The sequence below is a fragment of the Oncorhynchus keta genome, chromosome 26 (genome assembly GCF_023373465.1).
Source record: "Oncorhynchus keta strain PuntledgeMale-10-30-2019 chromosome 26, Oket_V2, whole genome shotgun sequence".
NCBI classification, from domain to species: Eukaryota; Metazoa; Chordata; class Actinopteri; order Salmoniformes; family Salmonidae; genus Oncorhynchus; species Oncorhynchus keta.
Genome location: NC_068446.1, coordinates 38,849,968 through 38,874,306, shown reverse-complemented (window position 1 = coordinate 38,874,306; position 24,339 = coordinate 38,849,968). Strand labels below are relative to the sequence as shown.

The window sequence follows — 24,339 nt, the reverse complement described above, 5'->3', positions numbered from 1 at the left end:
AAACCCTAGGAACCGCTGCACTTCCTTTACCGTGGTGGGAGTCGGCCAATTACGCACGGCTGAAATGCGGTAACTCTCCATATCCACCCCTGAGGTGGAGACATATGTTTCCATAGCCTCCGTCTCCACCTGTCACATGGGATACACGTGACTCCTGGGAAGTGCAGCGTCTACCAGGAGATTTATCGCACAATCCCCCGTCGATGGGGTGGTAATTGAGTCGCCTTCCTTTTTGAGAAGGCGAGAGCCAAATCGGCATATTCGGGGAGAATATGCATGGTGGAGACCTGGTCTGGACTTTCCACCGTAGTGGCACCAACGGAAACCCCTAAACACCTCCCTGAGCACTCTCGCAACCACCCTGTGAGAGCCCTCTGTTGCCATGAAATGGTGGGGTCATTACGAGCTAACCAGGGAAGGCCTAGTACCACGGGAAATGCAAGAGAGTCAATGAGGAAGAGACTGATTCTCTCCTCGTGACCCCCCTGTGTCACCATGCCCAGAGGAGCGGTGGCCTCCCTAATCACTCCTGACCCTAATGGTCGACTATCTAAGGCGTGAACTGGGAAGGGCATAGCCACAGGAACAATGGGGATCCCTAAACTGTGGACAAATGATCTGTCAATGAAATTCCCAGCCACGCCTGAATCGACAAGTGCCTTATGCTGGAAATGCGGGGAAAATCCCAGGAAAGGTAAAGTACAAAAACAAGTGAGCAACAGAGGGCTCTGGGTGAGAATGGTGCCTTCTCACCTGGGGTGACGCCAGAGTGCCCTGCCTGCTGCCTCGACCCCCAGAGGAACCAACCCGTATGACTTCTGCGGCCACAGATGGTGCACGAGACAGAACCTCCTCCGATCTCCCTGAGTGTAACGGATGTGAAACGGCTAGCTTAGTTAGCGGTGGTGCGCGCTAAATAGCGTTTCAATCGGTGACGTCACTTGCTCTGAGACCTTGAAGTAGTAGTTCCCCTTGCTCTGCAAGGGCCGCGGCTTTTGTGGAGCGATGGGTAACGATGCTTCGTGGGTGACTGTTGTTGATGTGTGCAGAGGGTCCCTGGTTCGTGCCCGGGTATGGGCGAGGGGACGGTCTAAAGTTATACTGTTACATGAGCGCAGCACCTCCCAGCTCCATGGGCATCGGAGCGGTGGTGCTGGGGGATGGAACCCCGATCTGGACGTCCGCGAGTAGCCAGCAGGTTATCCAGCTGAATGGACAGGTCCACCAGCTGGTCGAATGTGAGGGTAGTGTCCCTGCAGGCCAACTCTCGACGGACGTCCTACAGCGATATTGGTTGATCAGGGCCCTGTCCTTCCATCCCACTCCGGCAGCCAGGGTCCGAAAGTCCAATGCGAACTCCTGTGCGCTCCTCGTCTTCTGCCGCAGGTGGAAAAGACATTTACCTGACGCTCTGCCCGTTTCTGGTCGAAGACTTCCTAGAAACGACGGGTGAACTCCTCAAAGTGGTCCAGCACCGTATGTCCTTCCACCCACACAGCGTTGGCCCACTCCAGGGCTTTCCCCGAGAGGCATGAGACGAGGATGGACACCCTTTCACGGCCCGAAGGAGCCGGGTGGACGGTTGTCAGGTATAACTCCAACTGCAGCAGGAAACCCTGGCAGCGGGCAGCCGTCCCATCCCGGGGAGAGCGAGGCGAATCACACTGGAACCGGGTGCAGGGGGAGCAAGTGGAGGCTCCTGTTCTGCTGGTGGAGGTGCTGAAGGAACTCTCCGTCTCTCCCAGCGGTCCATCGCTTGGACGACGAGGTCCATGGCGGCGCAGAGATGGTGGAGCATCGCTGTGTGTTCCTGGACGCGCTCCTCGACCCCCATACCAGGGGCACCTGCTCCTGCTGACTCCATATTGTTGTGTGGAATTCTGTAAGGGGTGCGTAACCGGTGGCAGGGAAGTCAGATGCAGGAGAGCAGAACTAAGTAATAGCCGAAGCAGTTTAATAGCAAAACCAACGGCATAAAGAGTAACTAGACATGGGTACAAAACCCGTCGCGCACCAGTCAACATGGTCACACGCACTTACAATAAACAATTACACACAAAGACATTGGGGGAACAGAGGGTTAAATACACAACACTTAATGAGGGAAATAATAACCAGGTGTGTAGGAAAACAAGACAAAACAAATGGAAAATTAAAAGTGGATCGACGATGTCTAGAAGACCGGTGACGCCGACCGCCGAACACCACCCGAACAAGGAGAGGAACCGACTTCTGTGGAAGTCCCGGGGAAGTCCCACGGTGCCCAGGGAACAGTGGGTTAACTGACTTGCTCAGAACGACATATTTTTTTAAGTATTACCTCATTCTCAATGATCAGTCAATACATACATGTACAATATTCATTTCAACTACAGTATATTGTATCAATATCAAGTTCCCCCTCATTACAACCACTTATGAATTATTATAGACACATATAATCACATGTTATAACAAGTGTATTATAAGGCATTTTAAAGATCATTACAATAATTATAATATGTACTTCATAGAAACTGTTACCCTTTAAATACTCTAACAACTCACATTTGTTAGATTTTTTCCATATTAAGGGCCCTAACCTAGGAACTCAACACTTTGTCTCCTTCTAGACGTTGAGTGCAGTTTGCTCTCCCTCCCTCCAACCCCACCTTTCTGGCAGAACCAGGAAGTCCCTCCCCCTCCTAAAAACAATTTTCTGAGAAAACAAACTGATCTGAGTCTCTCTGTCGTCTGTCTCTGTGAGAGTGAACAACCGTCCAAATGGCTCAGCGAGGAGTTCTGCTGGACAAGGACCAGTTCTGTTGTTCTGTCTGTCTGGATGTACTGAAGGAACCAGTCACCATCTCCTGTGGACACAATTACTGTAGAAGCTGTATTGAGGGCTGCTGGGATCGGGAAGTTCTGAAAGGGGTTTATAGCTGTCCTCAGTGCAGACAGACCTTCAATCGAAGGCCTAATCTGAAGAAAAATAACATGTTGGCAGAGATGGTGGAGAAACTGAAGAAGACAGGACTCCAGGCTGCTCCCCCTCCTGCTCTGTGCTATGCTGGACCTGGAGATGTGGCGTGTGATTTCTGCACTGGGTCCAGAAAGCAGAAAGCCCTCATGTCCTGTCTGGTGTGTCTGGCCTCTTACTGTGAGACTCACCTCCAACCTCACTATGAATCCCCTGCTTTCAAGAAGCACAAGCTGGTCAAAGCCACCGCACAACTACAGGAGAAGATCTGCTTTCATCATGACAAACTGCTGGAGGTTTACTGTCGTACCGATCAGCAGTGTATCTGTCTGCTGTGTACAATGGATGAACACAAAGGCCATGATACAGTGTCAGCTTCAGCAGAGAGGACTGAGAAACAGGTAAGACTAGAACAACTTGTTGGTGACTGTCTGATAAACAAAGAATTAAATATACAGTTGGAACTAAGGCTGTTTGAATATGAGGTCATTCAAATGAAATCGATCCACAGCAGAACAAATATGGACACAAACCTTGAGTATATAGATATGTTAACCCAGATTCTCCAAATGTATCACCATTTTCTAATGTCAAACACTATTATCATCCTGAATGCCCTTTTATCAGTTCAAAGTTCAGTCTCAACCTCTTGATACATGTAGGCCCACCGTAAAAACGATAATCATTCACATAGCAACATAATATAATATTGTAAAGGGACTTACTCAATATTTTAGACCTTCCTCTCTATGGGCCCTATGTCACATGACTATACTATTGATCTACTGGACAAATAAACCTTGATTGCTCATTGAAGAGTGATTATCCACAGAGGCAGCTGGGGAGGAGTCAGCAGACGGTCCAGCAGAGATTCCAGGAAAGAGAGAAGGAGCTGAAGGATCTCCAAAAAGCTGTGAAGTCTCTCAAGGTGAGTATTGTTGACCAGAGCAGACACACCATTTCACTTCTCCCCTCCAGTCAGAGAGAGGGAGAGGGGCCCCTTCCCAATTCCATTGACCCCACTGTTGGGAACAGGCTGCCTGGACTGCTTCATGTAACCGACTGGGTTACCTCATCGCATAACCATGAGTAACCATGACAGACTCATGTCCCCTACACATTAAAATGGAGCTGTCTCTCGCTCTCAATTTAATTATATTCATAGGGCTTTATTGGCATGGGAAATATATGTTTACATTGCCAAAGCAAGTGAAATAGACAATGAACAAAAGTGAAATAAACAATCAGAAATTAACAGTAAACATTGCACTCACAAAAATGTCAAAGGAATAGAGAAATATCAAATGTTGTAATTCAAGTGCAAACAGAATGAGCCGTGCACCAGACCGAGTTTGGGAGGTGAAATGGATATGAATGAGGGAGAGTTAAGTGAGTGAGAAGGTGTGGTGAAGAGCTCAAAACCAGAGCCTGACATCAATGGACATGATAAAGAAGAATCTGGTGCAGTAGGAGTTACATTTTTGGAGAAAGTGGATCCATGACTTTTGGCAGATCCATGTGTGGTTTCAGGGTGGGTGGGAAAGGAGTTGGGTGCAGTTGAATCAGTGAAGGTAACCTGTAGTTTATTTTATTTTTTATATCTGTAGTGGATATTTGTTTGTTTCTTCTGACCAGAGGGAGTGGGCGCTCTGTGTCACGCAACTTGGGTCAAGGTCTGTTTCTTGCTTTGCTCTTAGGAACAGGGCACCATTGAAAGGAGTTTCAGGTGCAAAGTTCACAGTGATTTCGACAGAGTTTATAGGAGGGAGATTCCTAGATGTGGGAACTGTGCAGGAGGTCATGGGATAGAGGATTGTGTTGTTTTGGTGGATAACTGTAGGGGTGTCCATGTTGCTAGGGATCAGAAGTGTCCGGTGAGAGAGAAGCAGGTTGAGGTGGCTAGAGTCAGAGAGGTGCAGAGGGTGTCGTATGCTGAGGCAGTGAAGAAAGTAGAGGAGGATGGGTCAAGGGTGAGGGATCCTGAGAGGATCCCTGCGAGTAGTAGATCTGTGCAGCACAGAGGGATATGCCAACGAGTGATATATGCTTCAGTAAGGTTGGCTTCTTAGCGTTCATAGCAATGGTTATCAACTGTACCACAGAAATGGAACGTAAATCACAGAATATTGATGCTGTGGTGGCAGCTGCAGAGAAGTATTTGGTCACATGAGATTTGACTTCAGAAGAGTTCCAGGGTGTGTTGAGTGGTGGTGTCCCGTCCTCCCAGTCCGTTGGAATGGTGCAGGAGCAGATCGGGTCAAAGTAGTGGAATGGGGTAGTGGGTTTTTAATGAGTGTAGGGTTAGTTGGAAGCGTGTTTTTAGTATTATCAGAATTTCCCCTTTTACCATTTTGTATCACAAAGTAAAAATATATTCCAGTTGGGGGCGGTAAATGCAACATATTGGAAGCCAACCGCCTTTAGTTAAACTCCAAAGAAGAAGAAACGTTATATTAAGGGGAATACCTAGTCAATTGTACAACTGAATGCATCTTCTGCATTTAACCCAACCCCTCGAAATCAGAGAGGTGCAGAGGGCTGCCTTAATCCACATCCACTTCTTTGGCATCCGGGAAAAAGTGGGTTAACTGTCTTGCTTAGGAGCAGAACGACAGGTTTTTAACTTGTCAGCTCGGGTATTCGATCTAGCAATGTTTCGGTTACTGGCCCAATGCTCTAACCACTCGGCTGTGGCTAGTGTTGTAAAGATGTAAATTCAATTCAAGGGGCTTTATTGGCATGGGAAAAATATATTAACATTGCCAAAGCAAGTGAAGTAGATCATAAACTAAAGTGAGGAGTTGGTTCTGTGTGGGTGCTGTGGGTCGTGAGGCGGGCTACTATACTTATTCCTTACTTTTGGTTCTTGGAGGGTTTGTTTGTTGGTTTCCACTGTTTATTTGTTGGAGTTGAGTAGGGGTAGTTTATTTGGGCGGCGTGATGGCCATCATGTTGTCAGTGGAATGGCTGTCGCTTCCGAATGGCTTTCGGTACGTTCTGGAGAATGGTGTGGAGTACGTTTTTGCTCATGGTCGGCGAACAGGTGGGAGCGGAACATATACACTCTGCATCCAGAATGAACAAGGCGGTGGTTGTGGTAATGAAAAGTCTTGTATCCTGACTGGTTGCGAGTGGGGTGTAATTGTTCTGATTACGCCTATTTCGACCCCGTCAACAAGAGTAGTGGTGGCTAATCTGCCTCAGTTTATTACGTACAAACAGATCAACATGGAGTTGGTTTGTTTTTTTGTAAATTTGCAATTGGTTTTTGTGTGCTCTGGCTAGGTGCCAAGCCTTTTGCATTTTGGTACACCAGAAGTACATTAGTTTCCAATGGAACCCTGCGTTTTCCTTGCAGCGTTGCTTTGCAGAGGCAGTTGCAGTGCGTTCTGTGTGGTGTACACGTTGGATTTATCGAACGTATGTGTCAGACTGTATGTGTAGACAGAAAGGGGAGCAGAAGGTGAATGTTGAACTTCTGTTGCATATATATCCAGATGATGCTGCGTACTATTTTGAGGAAGACACTATTGGTGTTATCAAGGCATTCAAGGGTAATCAGGGAGTGCTGGTAACAGGGTTTGCTATCACAGATAGTTTATGGTGTTTTGAGGGGACATGGGGCATAATGCTAGTGCAGGGAAGCGCGACCAGCCGGCAGTGGGGGCTAGGACTCCGGGGGCTAGGACTCAGGGGGCTAGGACTCAGGGGGCTTGGACTCAGGGGGCTTGGACTCAGGGGGCAGAGCTCTGCTGAATTTTGACTTGTTCTATTGTCCAGCCTACTAGGACTCAAGTGGCAGAGCTCTGCTCGTCTGGATTGTATCTATACATTCTAGAATCAGCAGTCGGTTATTGAGGGCCTCCATTCTCCGAGTTGGGTTCAGACCATCATAGTGCCATGGCTCAGTTCTATGTTTCACCAGGGTCCAGACAGGCGTCCTATTGGAAATGACATGTAAAGGTCTTACGAGATACTACTTTTTGCTCAAGCTTCCAATGCTTTTGGGAGAGGTGGGGACAGCAGAAGGGGGAGTTTGAGTCTCTGCCAATGGTGGGATGTAGGGAAAACTCAGATTCAGGTTTTCTGTCAGCAGTATATAGATTTTTCCTCTTCAGAAGCCAGGAGAGTACTGGGGGAGCTTGAGAGGTTCATAAGTGTGGTGGAGGCTGAGCTGGTAGGGCAAGGTAGGGTGGTGCTGTTAGATAATCTATCTGAACTACTCAGGGACCATGCTGCTAGATCAACTATCTGAACTATTCAGGGACCGTGCTGCTAGATAATCCATCTGAACTACTCAGGGACCATGCTGCTAGATAATCCATCTGAACTACTCAGGGACCGTGCTGATAGATCAACTATCTGAACTACTCAGGGACCGTGCTGCTAGATCAGCTATCTGAACTACTCAGGGACCGTGCTGCTAGATCAACTATCTGAACTACTCATTGACCATGTTGCTAGATCAACTATCTGAACTACTCAGGGACCGTGCTGCTAGTTAATCTATCTGAACTACTCAGGGACCGTGCTGATAGATCAACTATCTGAACTACTCAGGGACCGTGCTGCTAGATCAGCTATCTGAACTACTCAGGGACCGTGCTGCTAGATCAACTATCTGAACTACTCATTGACCATGTTGCTAGATCAACTATCTGAACTACTCAGGGACCGTGCTGCTAGATAATCTACCTAAACTACTCAGGGACCGTGCTGTAAGATAATCTACCTAAACTACTCAGGGACCGTGATGCTAGATAATCTACCTAAACTACTCAGGGACCGTGCTGCTAGATAATCTATCTGAACTACTCAGGGACCGTGCTGCTAGATCAACTATCTGAACTATTCAGGGACCGTGCTGCTAGATAATCCATCTGAACTACTCAGGGACCGTGCTGCTAGATAATCTATCTGAACTACCTAGGGACCGTGCTGCTAGATAATCTATAAGAACTACTCAGGGACTGTGCTGCTAGATAATCTACAAGAACTACTCAGGGACCGTGCTGCTAGATAATCTACCTAAACTACTCAGAGACTGTGCTGCTAGATAATCTACCTAAACTACTCAGAGACTGTGCTGCTAGATAATCTATCTGAACTACTCAGGGACCGTGCTGCTAGATCAGCTATCTGAACTACTCAGGGACCGTGCTGCTAGATCAGCTATCTGAACTACTCAGGGACCGTGCTGCTAGATAATCTATCTGAACTACTCAGGGACCGTGCTGCTAGATCAACTATCTGAACTACTCAGGGACCGTGCTGCTAGATAATCTATCTGAACTACTCAGGGACCGTGCTGCTAGATCAACTATCTGAACTACTCAGTGACCGTGCTGCTAGATAATCTATCTGAACTACTCAGGGACCGTGCTGCTTGATAATCTGTCTGAACTGCTCAGGGACCGTGCTGCTAGATAATCTATATGAATGACCTAGGGACCGTGCTGCTAGATAATCTATATGAATGACCTAGGGACCAAGGGGCTTTCTTTTTACATGAAAGATAAAGGAAAACTTGTAAGAACTAGAAGGTCTGACTGTGGATTTTTATAAAATGTTCTGGGTAATTATTGGAAATTACTTGTTTTGTGTGTTGCGTGAGTGCGTCGGGTGGGGGAGCTACTACTAAGCTGAAGACAGGAGGCTTTGACTCGACTTAAAGATCTGGAAGCCTGTGGCATTGCGCTGTGTGGACTATAAGGTCTTTGCCAAGGTCCTCGCTAACAGGCTCAAGTCGTACCTGGCCTCTATTGTACACAAGGACCAAACGTACTGTGTACCAGGAGACTCAATCACAGACAATCTGTTCATAATAAGGAGAAATCCATTGATAGACTATGAATATCTGTTCAATGTGTTGTTTTGGTTGTGGGGAGAATTGTGTGGCTGCGTTCGAATGTTGTATTCTGGGGCTTCATGTATGGTCAAGGTGGGGGGAGGGCTCAGTCGGCCAGCCTGGGTAGGGAGGGGCATTCACCAGGGATGCCCTCTGTCGGGGCAGCTATACACTCTTGTTATTGAGTCCTTTCTGGACCTGCTACGCAGGAGGCTACAGAGAGTGTGGAAGCCAGGCACAGGGTTGGGGACAGGCATAGCATTGTCAGCATACCCTGATGACGTCTGTGTTGGTTAGGAATGAGCAGGAGCTACGGGCCCTGAATAGTTTGAGGGTGTACGAGGGGGCGTCTTCTGCTTAGGTAAACTGGGGCAAGAGTGAGACTCTGTTATGTGGGGCATGGAGGGACAGGGCACCTCCACAGTTTCCAGGGGGGTGGCAGTGGGGCTGTGAGTGACTCAAGATGCTTGAGGTGTAACTGGGCTCAGAGGGGTGGGTTAGGAAGAACTGGAAAGGAGTGTCACAAGCGGTGTTGTTGAGGCTGACGAAGTGGAGGTGGTTCCTCTCCCAAGTGTCATACAGAGGGAGGGTGCTGATCATCAACAACTTGGCAGCATCCTCCCCATGGCAGAAACTGTCCATTCTCAACCCCCCCGGTGGTCTGCTTGTGGACTTGGAGTGAAATAATTTATGCTGAGGGCGGCGGTGCTGTACCTGTCTGTCCAGGAGGGGGGACAAGGCCTTTTGGACCTGGAGAGCAGGGTGGCAGCGTTCTGACTCAAAGCAGCTCAGAGGCTACTGTAACGTATGGAGGTGGGCTGGAGGGAACCAGCATGTGCTCTGTTGAGGAGGTCTGGCGATTTGGGGCTGGATCAGCAGCTCTTCATCACGAAGAGACTCAATAGAGCAGGGGTCACTAATTTCTATGCTCAGTACCGAGGGCCTGGCAGCTGCTGAGGCCCAAACGAGAGGGAGTTGTGTTGCCTGGGCCGTGGGTGAGGGCTATCTTCCACAACCCACTGATCCTGTTGAGGTCCGCTCATTCAGCCACTCTGATAGGGACCTTAAATGGCAGCAGGCATCAAGAGACTAGCAGACCTGTGGCTGCCAGGGGGTGGAAACCCCCCCAAGAGTTGGCACAGCAGGCAGGACTAATGTCTCTTAGGCTGCTGCAAGTGACAGCAGAGACTGGGGACTGGCAGGAGAGTCTAAAGGACTTACTGACTTTTAACACTTTGAGCCTGGGGGACTTTTCAGAGGTGGGGGTAAGGTGCTGTACACCTTCACTGTCAAGGTTAGACACATCAGGAGCTTAGAGGGAGTGAAGGGGCATCAGTGAAAGGGTTTGTGGGGGCATGGCAGGTCATTGGGTACTGTATAATGTGATTGTGTGGCGGTTCTGGTGGCACGTAAAGTGTTTTTAGGAGGGGGGGTGTTAGTGTAATGAGGTTGGCTCATTAAAGTAAGGCAAGTCCGTTTCACGCTCTCTCTCTCCCTCTTTCTCTCATTCTCCCTCCCTCTCCCTATTAACAGATCTCTGCACAGGCAGCAGTGAAGGACAGTGATCAGATCTTTACTGAGCTGATCCGCTCCATTGAGAGAAGGCGCTCTGAGGTGAAGGAGCTGATCAGAGCCCAAGAGAAGGCTCAAGTGTGTCAAGCTGAAGGACTCCTGGAGCAATTGAAGCAGGAGATAGCTGAGCTGAGGAAGAGAAGTACTGAGCTGGAGCAGCTCTCACACACAGAGGATCACATCCATTTCCTCCAGGTAACTAAACTGTCTGTGATATGATATTAAAATTAAATTTGACACTCAATCATTTGGTGTCAAATGTAATTTTAATATCATATCACAGGCAGTTTCTCTCTCTCTCTCTCTCTCTCTCTCTCTCTCTCTCTCTCTCTCTCTCTCTCTCTCTCTCTCTCTCTCTCTCTCTCTCTCTCTCTCCAGAGTTATCAGTCTCTCTCCAGTATCAGAGCATCTTCAGACTTACCCAGCATCGTTGTCCGTCCTCTTCAGAACTTTAGAGATGTCAGTAAGACTGTGTCTGAACTGAGAGAGAAAGTAGAAGACTTCCTTAAAGGAGAATGGAACAAGATCTCCACTACAGGTGTGTTGAAAATAATAAGAACATCAACATTAGAACATTGGAAGTTCCCTACTAGTCAATATGGTATGATGATAACAATCACTCTCTCTGTCAATGTGTTTGTGTCTGTAGTGAATATAGTGGATGTTGTACTGCCTCCAGAGCCCAAGACCAAAGAACCGTTGTTACAATGTGAGTCGCTTTACTTTGAAGTAACTAACAGTCTCTTTTTACTGACACTCCTAACGATCCCTCTAGAAATATATAGCAATAGTAGATCTAATCAAAGACTGGTTATCTATCTGACTCCTCATATTTCTCTGATTTGATCTCTGCTGTGCTCTAATCAAAGACAGGGCAGATACAGTATCTGACTAAAATTATTGTTCTAACTCCCCTCATTGATCTCTCCTCTGCTCTTCTCCCAGATCACTGTCAGCTCACACTGGACCCAAACACAGCAGGAACACGCCTCTCTCTGTCTGAAGGGAACAAAAAGGTGACCTCTGCACGCCAAGTCCAACCATATCCTGGTCATCCAGACAGATTCACCAACCAGTGGCAGGTTCTGTGTAGAGAGGGTATGTCTGGACGCTGTTACTGGGAGGTGAAGTGGACTGGTAATGTTATTACAGCAGTCTCATATAAAGACATCAGCAGAACAAAGACAAATAATATATTTGGAGACAATAACAAGTCCTGGGGTTTACAGTGCTATAGAGGTGGTTATTGTTTCAGACACAATAATGTTGAGACTAAAATATCAGGCCCTCAGTCCTCCAGAGTAGGAGTGTACCTGGATCACAAGGCAGGTACTCTGTCCTTCTACAGTGTCTCTGACACAATGACCCTCCTCCACAGAGTCCAGACCACATTCACTCAGCCACTCTATCCTGGGTTTTGTCTCTGTGGAACTGCTGAGCTGGTTAAACTGTAGTAGGGTCCACATAGATACTAGTCATGTTGGTGTCGTTTATAGCTGAGCTGGTTAAACTGTAGTAGGGTCCACATAGATACTAGTCATGTTGGTGTAGTCTATAGCTGAGCTGGTTAAACTGTAGTAGGGTCCACATAGATACTAGTCATGCTGGTGTAGTCTATAGCTGAGCTGGTTAAACTGTAGTAGGGTCCACATAGATACTAGTCATGTTGGTGTCGTTTATAGCTGAGCTGGTTAAACTGTAGTAGGGTCCACATAGATACTAGTCATGTTGGTGTAGTCTATAGCTGAGCTGGTTAAACTGTAGTAGGGTCCACATAGATACTAGTCATGCTGGTGTAGTCTATAGCTGAGCTGGTTAAACTGTAGTAGGGTCCACATAGATACTAGTCATGCTGGTGTAGTCTATAGCTGAGCTGGTTAAACTGTAGTAGGGTCCACATAGATACCAGTCATGCTGGTGGTGATGGTCCCCAGATATAATGGTCTGTTTTTCTGTACAATAATTTGTCTGACTGTAGAGTTGAATTAAAATGTAATGTATGAAATAGAATGCTTTAATCTTGTACATTTCTATTAGTTGTCTATTAGTTGGCATTCAGAACCATTGATATGTTTTCAGATTTTTACCTTGTCAGCTCGGGGATTCGATCTTGCAATCTTTCATTTAATCACCCAAGACTCTAACCACATGCCGCACCATTCTCTGTCTCTATGTAATTCTTCCCAGTGGCATTGAACAGGTAGTATCACTAACTAACTAACTAACTAAACTATATGGAACAGGTAGTATCACTAACTAACTAACTAAACTATATTGGACAGACACAGTTTAATCCTCGTCCTGGGCTAAAAAGTATGTTCAATGTAGATGTCCATGAAACCATCCCTAAATTTGACATCTTTCATCCTCCCATATTGCTATGTCAAGCAACATTAAACCTGTCCAGCAGGTAGTGATATTGACCAAACAATATAACCAGCAGATATCTTGACTTGCCACTCAGTATATCAGTAATGTTCAGAATAGTACTTTAATATCATTGGAGATTGATGGTCTTTTTAATCCACTATCCAGAGTCAGGAACAGATGAAGTTAGGTCTGCTACTGTTCAGTGATTAAATATGATTTATGGTGATGGGAAATAAAAAATACAACACCAAACTTCATCTAGTAATAGTTTTCCTTTGTTATTTATTCCAAGGTGTGTCTTTAACTTGTAAATGTATTGTGTGGAGGTGAGCTAGTGGTGTGGCTGATAGAATGAAAAGGGAGGATGGGAGGGGAAATGGGCAGATATATCGGACAGGTGAGGGAGAGAAAGATTTTCATACATGAGTTAGTGCTCTGTTCCAAATAGCTCCCTATTCTCTGCGTAGTGCACTTGGCTTCTTTAGACCAGATCTAAAGTAGTGTTCTAGATGTGAGATTGTTTCTCCCTGTCATTACAACATGACAATATGGTCATGACTTTAGTGGTTTCCTCCTCTTTGTTTTTAGTGTTATTTTTATATGTGTGTTGTCAGGTTGTTCCTCTGTGTTCCTAATTGAAAATCCATTAACAATGAATCACTAACTAATGATATTCCAGTTGTGTTTAGACAACTTCATGTCTGACGTCCCCCAGTTCTGTTCAGACCCATTGAACTGGGTCACATTCTAAATGGTGACTTGTATTGATCGTCTATACTGGACCTGACTGTGGTTAACCAGACTGGAGGGGTTCTGATCACATATTCCCTCATCTCCACAATTTTACCTGATGTTCTCTCTCTGTGTCTCTCTCTCTCTTTCTCATACTCTCTCTCTCTTTAGAAAGCAGACACCCTCAATATGGTTTAATTCCTGTAGTTATCAGGACACATGGGGTGTGTTCCAATTATCTCTCCTTTCTAAATGTGAACTTGTCCACACCCCTTCATGGATTATAAAGGAAATGACTGGTATAGGAATGCTACACTTCAGAAGGAAGGAGAGATTATTGGGACACCCCCATGGAGTGATGATAGAGGGATGTGAAAGAGGAGAGAGGTAATGGTTGTACTCCCCCATGGAGTGATGATAGAGGGATGTGAAAGAGGAGAGAGGTAATGGTTGGACTCTCCCATGGAGTGATGATAGAGGGATGTGAAAGAGGAGAGAGGTAATGGTTGTACTCCCCCATAGAGTGATGATAGAGGGATGTGAAAGAGGAGAGAGGTAATGGTTGTACTCCCCCATAGAGTGATGATAGAGGGATGTGAAAGAGGAGAGAGGTAATGGTTGTACTCCCCCATAGAGTGATGATAGAGGGATGTGAAAGAGGAGAGAGGTAATGGTTGTACTCCCCCATGGAGTGATGATAGAGGGATGTGAAAGAGGAGAGAGGTAATGGTTGGACTCTCCCATGGAGTGATGATAGAGGGATGTGAAAGAGGAGAGGTAATGGTTGTACTCCCCCATGGAGTGATGATAGAGGGATGTGAAAGAGGAGAGAGGTAATAGTTGTACTCCCCCATGGAGTGATGATAGAGGGATGTGAAAGAGGAGAGAGGTAATGGTTGTACTCCCCCATGGAGTGATGATAGAGGGATGTGAAAGAGGAGAGAGGTAATAGTTGTACTCCCCCATGGAGTGATGATAGAGGGATGTGAAAGAGGAGAGAGGTAATAGTTGTACTCCCCCATGGAGTGATGATAGAGGGATGTGAAAGAGGAGAGAGGTAATGGTTGGACTCTCCCATGGAGTGATGATAGAGGGATGTGAAAGAGGAGAGAGGTAATGGTTGTACTCCCCCATGGAGTGATGATAGAGGGATGTGAAAGAGGAGAGAGGTAATAGTTGTACTCCCCCATGGAGTGATGATAGAGGGATGTGAAAGAGGAGAGAGGTAATGGTTGTACTCTCCCATGGAGTGATGATAGAGGGATGTGAAAGAGGAGAGAGGTAATGGTTGTACTCCCCCATGGAGTGATGATAGAGGGATGTGAAAGAGGAGAGAGGTAATGGTTGTACTCCCCATGGAGTGATGATAGAGGGATGTGAAAGAGGAGAGAGGTAATGGTTGTACTCCCCCATGGAGTGATGATAGAGGGATGTGAAAGAGGAGAGAGGTAATAGTTGTACTCCCCCATGGAGTGATGATAGAGGGATGTGAAAGAGGAGAGAGGTAATGGTTGTACTCCCCCAGGGAGTGATGATAGAGGAATGTGAAAGAGGAGAGAGGTAATAGTTGTACTCCCCCATGGAGTGATGATAGAGGAATGTGAAAGAGGAGAGAGGTAATGGTTGTACTGGACTTATTTATTCCCTCATTACTGACATTCTTTTTCAACATAATTTCATAAGACAAAATAAATAATGTTAGATAATGCTCACTTCTTCCTATAAGAGTCATTGAAGTGTTGGATGAGACAGGACCCTGCCTTCACAGAGGGATATTTGTTGGACCCGTAACAACAGGTGATGAGGGCCTCATCCTCCAGCTGCACAAAGAAAACCAGGGAATACAAACTTAATCAAGCACCGCTTATTTTATCATAAGTATTCAACATTATTATAAATAGTATTTAAACGCAGGTCTGTTTCCAATAATACAATGAGCCTGTAACATCTTGTATGATCTCATCAGGTAAAGGTGTTTCAAATGGAAGGGCAAGTCTCACCACTGAGAGGAAAACATCACTGGTCCACCTCTGCATCAGGTCAGCTATGTTGATCAGTACTGTCCCAGGGATGCTGGGAGCAGAGATGAACTCCCCTGACCTGGTACCACCTATGGAGTTGTCATTTTAATATCAGTTTAACCCCATTACTGCTATAACACACATACACCATGTTAATAGAATGAAATGTATCCAGGGTCCATTTATTCTACAATAGATTTACTGCCTGTGGATCACTTCTCCAAAGTGGTCTGAAATCAAGATGACTGCAGGTCTGAATCCTAAACTAATGGGGGGAAATGGCTCCATCTAATAAGATGGTATTTAGAGGTATGAACCTTTCTATTGGGGTGAACCATCCCCTTAACATACAGTACCAGTCAAAAGCTTGGACACGCCTACTCGGCCTAGGGCCTCATTGTCCGGCTGCACAAAGAAAGCCAGGGACTGCAGTGTGATACGGTGTTGTTTTCTCAATTAAACTTTTAGTGCAATGAGAAAAGACTGCGAATTCCCCAGGAATATGGGTGGAGACCAGAGCAATCGATCTCAGGCTCATAGATTAAGAGCATTTCGTAGATCACAGATTAACATTTTTCGGCACCACAAAATAAAGTAATCAATATAACGTGTACACATTACTCTCACAATTCGTACCCTTTGTACGCAATCTCTATCAACTAATACTGAATGCATGATCTTTTTAACCTTAGATGTTTTAAGATCCTCACATACTATGAACTTACTAATACTTTTTAATGTATAACAGACTATGAATATTTCCTTTAACCTGTCACATTTCCACATGTAACATCTTGTTCTTGATCTTATGAGGTAACGGTGTATCAAATAGAAGGGAAAGTCTCACCACTGAGAGGAAAACATCACTGGTCCACCTCTGCATCAGGTCAGCTATGTTGATCAGTACTGTCCCAGGGATGCTGGGAGCAGAGATGAACTCCCCTGACCTGGTACGCACCTATGGAGTTGTCATTTTAATATCAGTTTAACCCCATTACTGCTATAACACACATACACCATGTTAATAGAATGAAATGTATCCAGGTTCCATGTATGCTACAATAGATTTACTGCCTGTGGATCACTTCTCCAAAGTGGTCTGAAATCAAGATGACTGCAGGTCTGAATCCCAAACTAATGGGGGGAAATGGCTCCATCTAATAAGATGGTATTTAGAGGTATGAACCTTTCTATTGGGGTGAACCATCCCCTTAACATACAGTACCAGTCAAAAGCTTGGACACGCCTACTCATTCAAGGGTTTTTCTTTATTTTTTATATTTTCTACATTGTAGAATAATAGTGAAGACCTCAAAACTATGAAATAACACATGGAATCATGTAGTAACCAACAACGTGTTGAACAAATCAAGTGGAGGTCAGGTCATCTGATGCATCACTCCATCACTCTCCTTCTTGGTCAAATAGCCCTTACACAGCCTGGAGGTGTGTTGGGTCATTGTCCCGTTGAAAAACAAATTATCCCACAAATGATCCCACTAAGCACAATCCAGATGGGATGGTGAATCACTGCAGAATGCTGTGGGAGCTATGCTGGTTAAGTGTGCCTTGAATTCTAAATAAATTACTGACAGTGTCACCAGCAGAGCACCAACACACCTCCTCCTCCATGCTTCACAGTGAGAACCACACATACAGAGATCATTTGTTCACCTACTCTACGTCTCACAAAGACACGGCTGTTGGAACCAGAAATATTACATTTGGACTCATCAGAACAAAGGACAGATTTCCACAGGTCTAATGTCCATCGCTTGTGTTTCTTGGCCCAAGCAATTTTCTTATTATTATTGGTGTCCTTTAGTAGTGGTTTCTTTGCAGTAATTGATAGTCATTTGCATTTCACTTGATAGGAGATGGTGTGGGGGTGCTTTGCTGGTGACAGTGTCGGTGATGTATTTAGAATTCAAGGCACACTTAACCTGCATGGCTACCAGAGCATTCTGCAGCGAAACGCCATTCCATCTGGTTTGAGCTTAGTGGGACTACCATTTGTTCTCATCTGATTGTCTGTCAGGTGTCCCAACTTTTGACTGGTCCTGTAGTTTCTGTAGTGCAGGAAGTATGATGCCGTCCTAGTTCTGCTCTGTGTTCCTGCTCCAAGGAAAGACTCATCTCTGGACACTCTCACATACCCTGTTACCTGCTGCACTGCTCCCCACCTGCTCTGGTCTGTCTCTCCCAGTCTGGTACAGGTGTCCTCTCCTGCTCTGGTCTGTCTCTCCCAGTCTGGTACAGGTGTCCTCTCCTGCTCTGGTCTGTCTCTCCCAGTCTGGTACAGGTGTCCTCTCCTGCTCTGGTCTGTCTCTCCCAGTCTGGTACAGGTGTCCTCTCCTGCTCTGGTCTGTCTCTCCCAGTCTGGTACAGGTGTCCTCTCCTGCTCCGGTCTGTCTCACCCAGTCTGGTACAGATGCCCTCGACACTCTCTCTCTCCCCGGAGCTTTGCTCGCCTACATCATACATCGCTGACTTGTTAAATTATCTGCTGTTGGAATATTTGATTAGTAATATTTGCTATGTTTGTATTATTATTTAGGAAAAATGTTTATATGAATTCATAGCTCATTTAATGAGAGTTTGAGTTGAGTTTGTGTTGGCTACATGTCTTAGATTGCTTAGTGCTGTGTTTCTCTCAGGTCAAACGATGAGGCAATAAGTAACATGTTGCTGTTGTTCATGTTGCTGTTGTTCAAGCGTGTGGGAGAAACCACACGCTTGCTCTGTGAATGAGGAAATATATGACTGTTTCTCCCTCGAGTTTTGGGAGAAACCACACGCTTGCTCTGTGAATGAGGAAATATATGACTGTTTCTCCCTCGAGTTTTGGGAGAAACCACACGCTTGCTCTGTGAATGAGGAAATATATGACTGTTTCTCCCTGGAGTTTTGGGAACCTTAACCTTGGCTCCTCTTTAAATATTGTTGTATCTTGTTGTTATAGACCATATGCTACTGCTGGCTCTCTGGATTATATTTTCAGATTATCACAGCATGTCAACTCTGAGTTTGTCCTGATTGGTGATCTGAATCAGGATTGGTTAACATCTAGTTCTGATCATCTCAAAATTCTATGCAATACCTACAATCTCACTCAGATTGTCAACAGTGTAACGAGGTTGAATATAAAGTATCCTCTTTGATTGATTGGATTTTAACCAATACTCTTCATTGTTTTAATGCTTCTGGTATTTTTGTTTTTACAAATTACATCTGTGATCACTGTGCTATTGCCTGTGTGAGAGATGGTAAAATTCCGAAGCATTCTCCACATGTCATCACGAAAAGACACTGGAAGAGGTTTGATAATCAAGGTTTTTAACATGATGTATCTAGCATTGAATGGAATGAATCCCTGATGTTGAACTAGCCTTTTGTTACTTCCACAACGTATTCCAGTATGTATGCAATTGTCCCCTTTAAATAAATTCAGGTTGAAGGGCAGAGAGAACCCCTGGTTTACTGAGGAACTTACTAAAATCATAAGGGAACAAAATTCTATATGGGCTAAAGCAAGAGGGTCTGGTTCAGCGGGTGATTGGATGGCTTTTAAACGTCTTTGAAATATGGGTGTGGCTTTGATCTGAAAAGTGAAAGCAGACCACTACCTGAAATCTACTTCAGATCATTTAAATAATCCCTCCACATTTTGGCAAGTAGTGAAAGGTTTGGAGTGAAAAGAAGATTCACAGCTTCCCAAACTATTGTTGGTCGACACTCAGGTTGTAACTGAGAGAACCTCCCTTCTGAAAGCCTTGAATCAGCATTTAATAGATGCAGGCAGTTTAGATGCAGGAAGTTTTCGCCAGGTTCTCCTTCTCACCCGTCTCTGGTTCAGAAGTGTGTAAAGCCCTGAAAGAAATTGCTAGAAAGAAATCCCCTGGCCCCGATGAACTAGATCCCCGCTTCCTATACCTAGCTGCTGACATCATTGCTCCCCCCTATATTTTTAACCTCACGCTTGACATTAAGGAAATCCCCATGTTATGGAAATCTGCTTTTGTACTGCCTCTCCTGAAAGGTGGAGATCCTTCGCTACTTGACAAAGATGGACCCATATCAAAATTGTCTGTACTGTCAAAGGTACTGGAGTCCTTAGTTAGTAGGCAGCTGAAGGCCTACCTCCAAGAAAACAACATCTTAAATGAAATGCAGTCAGGCTTTAGGTCTGGCCACAGCACTGTTTCAGCAACATGGACGGTTTTAAATGACATCCACTGTGCTCTTGATAAGAAGTGTGTCTGTCTTTATTGATTTGTCGAAGGCTTTTGACACCATGGACCATGCTGTGGTAGTGCTAAGGTTAAAATACTGTGGAATTACAGGTCATGATCTAGATTGGTTTTTAAATTACCTATCAAATCGTACACAATGTGTAATGGAGGATGGTTATAAATCTGAGTCCATAGAGTTGTGCTCAAGTGTTCTGCAAGGTTGTATTTTGGGCCCACTGTTGTTCCTTTTGTATATCAACAACATTGGGTTATCATATTGAAACAGCAGATTTTTATGCAGATTATACTGTTCTTTATTCAAGTGGTAGTAGTTTATCTTTATCTTTTGAAAATGCCCTGAGAGCATTTAACATCATACAACAGAAACTGTATGATTTGAAGCCGGTTCTGAATTTCAAATGCCAGGCATGTTACTAATCATGTCATTGCTACATTGGCTGGACATAGTATAGAGCCAGTCAAAGTGTATAAATATTTGGGTGTGTGGGTTGATGTCAAACGGAGCTTCACTGTTCATGTGGAGAACTTGATAAGGAACTTGATAAGGAGATCTTGATAAGGAGAACTTGATAAGGAAGCTCTAGCTGAGAATAGGTTTTTATTACCGGCATAAGGCGTGTTTTTCTCTGGAGTTCAGGAAGGAGCTGGTACGATGTACATTACTGGCAGGTTTAGAGATGTTATATATATATGCAGGCCTCAACCACTACCCTTGATTCAGTATATCATTCAGCCCTCAGGTTCATTACTAATCAAAAATGTCTAACACATCATTGTGATCTCTACAGCGCCATTGACTGGTCGTCATTGACCTTGTGTAGGCTTAAACTACAGCAGGGTGCGTAAGTGGTGGCAGAGAGGTCAGGAGCAGGAGAGCAGAAATGGGTAATAACCAAAGATTTATTAAGCAAAACCAACGGCATCCAGAACAACAAGATAAATGGGCACAAAAATAACCCATCGTGTGCTCACGGGTCACGGGGAACGTGCACAAGCACTTCAATAAACAATCACACAAAGACATGGGGTGAACAGAGGGTTAAATACACAACAAGTAAAAAGAGGGAATTGAAGCCAGGTGTGTGGAAACACAAGACAAAACAAATGGAAAATGAAATGTGGATCGACGATGGCTATAAGACCTTCGGCAGAAGTCGGGTCCTCTCCTTGTTCGGGCGACGCTGATTTATAAGGCTATATTGGGTAAAATTACATTTTATCTTTGTTCTTTTTTAATCAGGTCAGTAAATAAATATCAATTACAGTCTTATTCTCATTTGCTTCTAACAGTAACAAAAATTAGAACAGGTAATGGTAGAAATAGTTTTAGTTACTCAGCTCCGTGGTCCTGGAATTCTCTCCTGAACATTTTAAATTTGATGATCTATATTCGTTGGTGGAGTTTAAACACTTGATCATTGTAAATATCGTAGAGTGTAATTGTCTTTAGGACAGCTGTTTTTTAGTCAAGACTTGTGTGTTTTTTAACGTAATATGTAATTGTTGTACTGTGTGTGTTTATAGTTTTGTTTAATGTTAGTGTATGTAAGTTGTTTTGTCTGAAACGTCGTTCCCCGTGCTGCTATTGGACCAGGTCTCTCTTGTTGTTGTACTGTATGTGTGTTTAATGTTGTGTTAGTGTATGTAAGTTGTTTTGTCTGAAACGTTGTTCCCCCTGCTGCTATTGGACCAGGTCTCTCTTAGAAAAGAGATGTTATCTCAATGAGAAAAACCTGGATAAATAAAGGTTAAATAATATATTTTTTTATGAATGGATAGCATACGATCATAGATACAATTTGGCCACATAAGCCTGCAAACATTTACAACAGCAAAATCACAATAATCACGAGAATGGCTTCAGATCAAAGTCGACGTTAAGACCAACGGGAGCAATGGTCTGTAAATTAAAGATCCAGACAGCCTCTCGTTTTAACAATAAATCGTCGAGGTCACGCCCTCTCCTAGGGAGGGTGGCATGTTCGGTGCCGATATAACGTAGGGACGAAATCGATTGGTTTGCAAGCAAAAAGTGGGCCGCAACTGGGTATGTCGGGTTTTTTAACCTAATGGTGCTACGATCGATCGCTCTTTCTTTTACCCAAATAATCCCCCCCCCCCTTGAACAAGTTATAAGATAACTGCCTGTCTGTCTACACTATGTATGTATGGAGGGGGAAGCCTGCTATTATCTGTCTATACTATGTATGTGATGTAGGAGGAAAACCTGCTATTATCTGTCTACACCAGTTGTCACAACCGGTAGATCTCGATCGCCATACGTTTCTGTAAAAAAAAAAAACTATAAAGTGTTTATATTTGTTTTATTAGTCTCGGGCTGTTGGTGGTAGGTGGAGCCAAATCAGCTGCCCTGCGCGCCGGGTAAGAAAACTGTTGTCATTTCATGTGTCTGAAGGAACAAACTGCCTTCCCGGTGGGCGTGGAGAGGAAATCAAGTGCACTATGCCCCGCTGGCCAATCTGATTCCTCAGATGACCGAGTCTGCAGTAACGTAGCAGGCATAAAAGAAAGCTGGGGCAAAATTAATACTTTGAGATTTCAAACAAATGACTAGTGAGAGACTGTCAACTAATACAGCAAAGAGCTGCTGTTTTTATGAGTTCATGTTTAAGTTCTTACTCAGCACTGTCAACACTTTGTATTCAACACTTTTATAAGCCATAAAATGCGCGTTGTTCCTATTTCCAGTCAGCGTTACAACAAGCAGTGCAGCAGTAATGAATGAGGAGGGACGTGTTTATATAGGCCTGCGTTGTTACTATTATTAGCGGCTTGGGTCTTTTTTAATATTGAGGAATATTTCACTTTCTCAGTTCATAGGAGTAACAACATGAATTTGTGCACGAGGCAGAAGTAATGCGGTGCGACTCGAGTTTCGCCATCAGCTGGAAGACTGTCCTTTTTGGTCAGTGTCAGTGGAGGAAAGAGAGAGTGGAGGGATGTAGAGAGATGGACCCTCAGTCTGCTGAGACTGACCCTCAGTCTGTTGCTCTCTCCCTCTGCTGAGACTGACCCTCAGTCTGTTGCTCTCTCCCTCTGCTGAGACTGACCCTCAGTCTGCTGCTCTCTCCCTCTGCTGAGACTGACCCTCAGTCTGCTGCTCTCTCCCTCTGCTGAGACTGACCCTCAGTCTGTTGCTCTCTCCCTCCGCTGAGACTGACCCTCAGTCTGCTGCTCTCTCCCTCCACTGAGACTGACCATCAGATGCAGGCACCATCATCCCAGTAAAATAAAAAGCTAATCATTTAAATGTATGCTCACTCAGCTGTGACTCAAGTAATACAACAATGGATCTATTACCGGTGTGATCATATAGCCTTCCTCAAATGTTTAAATATATATTTTTTTAAATTCCCGAACAACAATGCATTGGCAGGTAAATTCAAGCAAAGCCATTATGAGGTGATAATGTATTGGGCCTATAGTTTACTGTACATACCTCATTGCTACAGTACTGTTTTTAACTGGTTAATGTTACATAGGCTTACGTTTCTTAAGTCATGTTAATAAAGAATCAGAGCGGTAGATCTCTGCATTTTGACACAGAAAGTGATCTTGACTCAGAAAAGGTTGGTGACCACTGGTCTAAACTGTTATAATTAATAGCTTATCCCATGTTCTGTTTTCCCAAAATATTTTTGTACGTGAGCTAATAGCCTGCTGTGTCCTCCCTATTTCATGATGGAATAGATTCTAGATGTATTTTCGTCATGTCTGTTATGGCTTGATGGTTCCAATCTGTCTGTTGGCGAGCTGGCTGCATTTAGGTGAACTATGTGTCAGCCACAAATGTCAGCTTGCTACTCTGAATATAATTGTTTATATAACTTCTATTTGTTGGATTTGTATTGTTGAAATAAGTACAGGGTACTGCAGCTTGAACTGAGACAGCTGTTAGTTTAGTTTATTTGTTATCCCCCAGAATCAACCTTACAGTTCAAATGTTTCAGTGTAAATCTTGTTTGCATGAATCTAATACAGTATTATCATTCAGACAGCACATGAAACCTCAGAAATGCACCCAATTGATCTTTTAATTGTGGCCCAAATGTTCCCGTTCATTCAGGCAATTTACTGCCTTTAAGTCTCACTTCTACAGAGACCAGGGCTCCGGGCAGCCGAGCGGAAATGGAGGAAAACTCGCCTCCCTGCGGACCTGGCATCCTTTCACTCCCTCCTCTCTAAATTTTCCTCCTCTGTCTCTGCTGCTAAAGCCACTTTCTACCACTCTAAATTCCAAGCATCTGCCTCTAACCCTAGGGAGCTCTTTGCCACCTTCTCCTCCCTCCTGAATCCTCCCCCTCCTCCCTCTCTGCAGATGACTTCGTCAACCATTTTGAAAAGAAGGTCGACGACATCCGATCCTCGTTTGCTAAGTCAAACGACACCGCTGGTTCTGCTCACACTGCCCTACCCTGTGCTCTGACCTCTTTCTCCCCTCTCTCTCCAGATGAAATCTCGCGTCTTGTGACGGCCGGCCGCCCAACAACCTGCCCGCTTGACCCTATCCCCTCCTCTCTTCTCCAGACCATTTCCGGAGACCTTCTCCCTTACCTCACCTCG

At 44.8% G+C, this 24,339-nt stretch overlaps 1 protein-coding gene and 1 long non-coding RNA gene across 11 annotated transcripts; both read left to right on the top strand.

Moving 5' to 3' along the window:
- The first annotated feature begins 2,715 nt into the window (after positions 1-2,715).
- Positions 2,716-11,892, top strand: LOC118377340 (tripartite motif-containing protein 16-like). Its single transcript, XM_052480761.1, has 6 exons — positions 2,716-3,360; positions 3,792-3,887; positions 10,341-10,574; positions 10,758-10,917; positions 11,029-11,088; positions 11,325-11,892. Exons 1-6 carry the CDS (start codon positions 2,764-2,766, stop codon positions 11,831-11,833), a joined length of 1,656 nt encoding a protein of 551 aa, XP_052336721.1. The 5' UTR covers positions 2,716-2,763; the 3' UTR covers positions 11,834-11,892.
- Positions 11,893-13,836: 1,944 nt separating this feature from the next.
- Positions 13,837-15,324, top strand: LOC127912080 (uncharacterized). 10 transcript variants are annotated; one of them, XR_008080526.1, is made up of 4 exons: positions 13,837-13,924; positions 13,981-14,258; positions 14,761-14,818; positions 15,098-15,324. It is a non-coding gene; the product is annotated as an uncharacterized LOC127912080 (long non-coding RNA). The 10 variants fall into 10 exon arrangements; XR_008080533.1 differs by lacking the exon at positions 14,761-14,818 and adding exons at positions 14,369-14,426; positions 14,539-14,650 and having other exon boundaries at positions 13,841-14,258; XR_008080534.1 differs by lacking the exons at positions 14,761-14,818; positions 15,098-15,324 and adding exons at positions 14,369-14,426; positions 14,539-14,650; positions 14,986-14,999 and having other exon boundaries at positions 13,841-14,258.
- Positions 15,325-24,339: the final 9,015 nt, after the last annotated feature.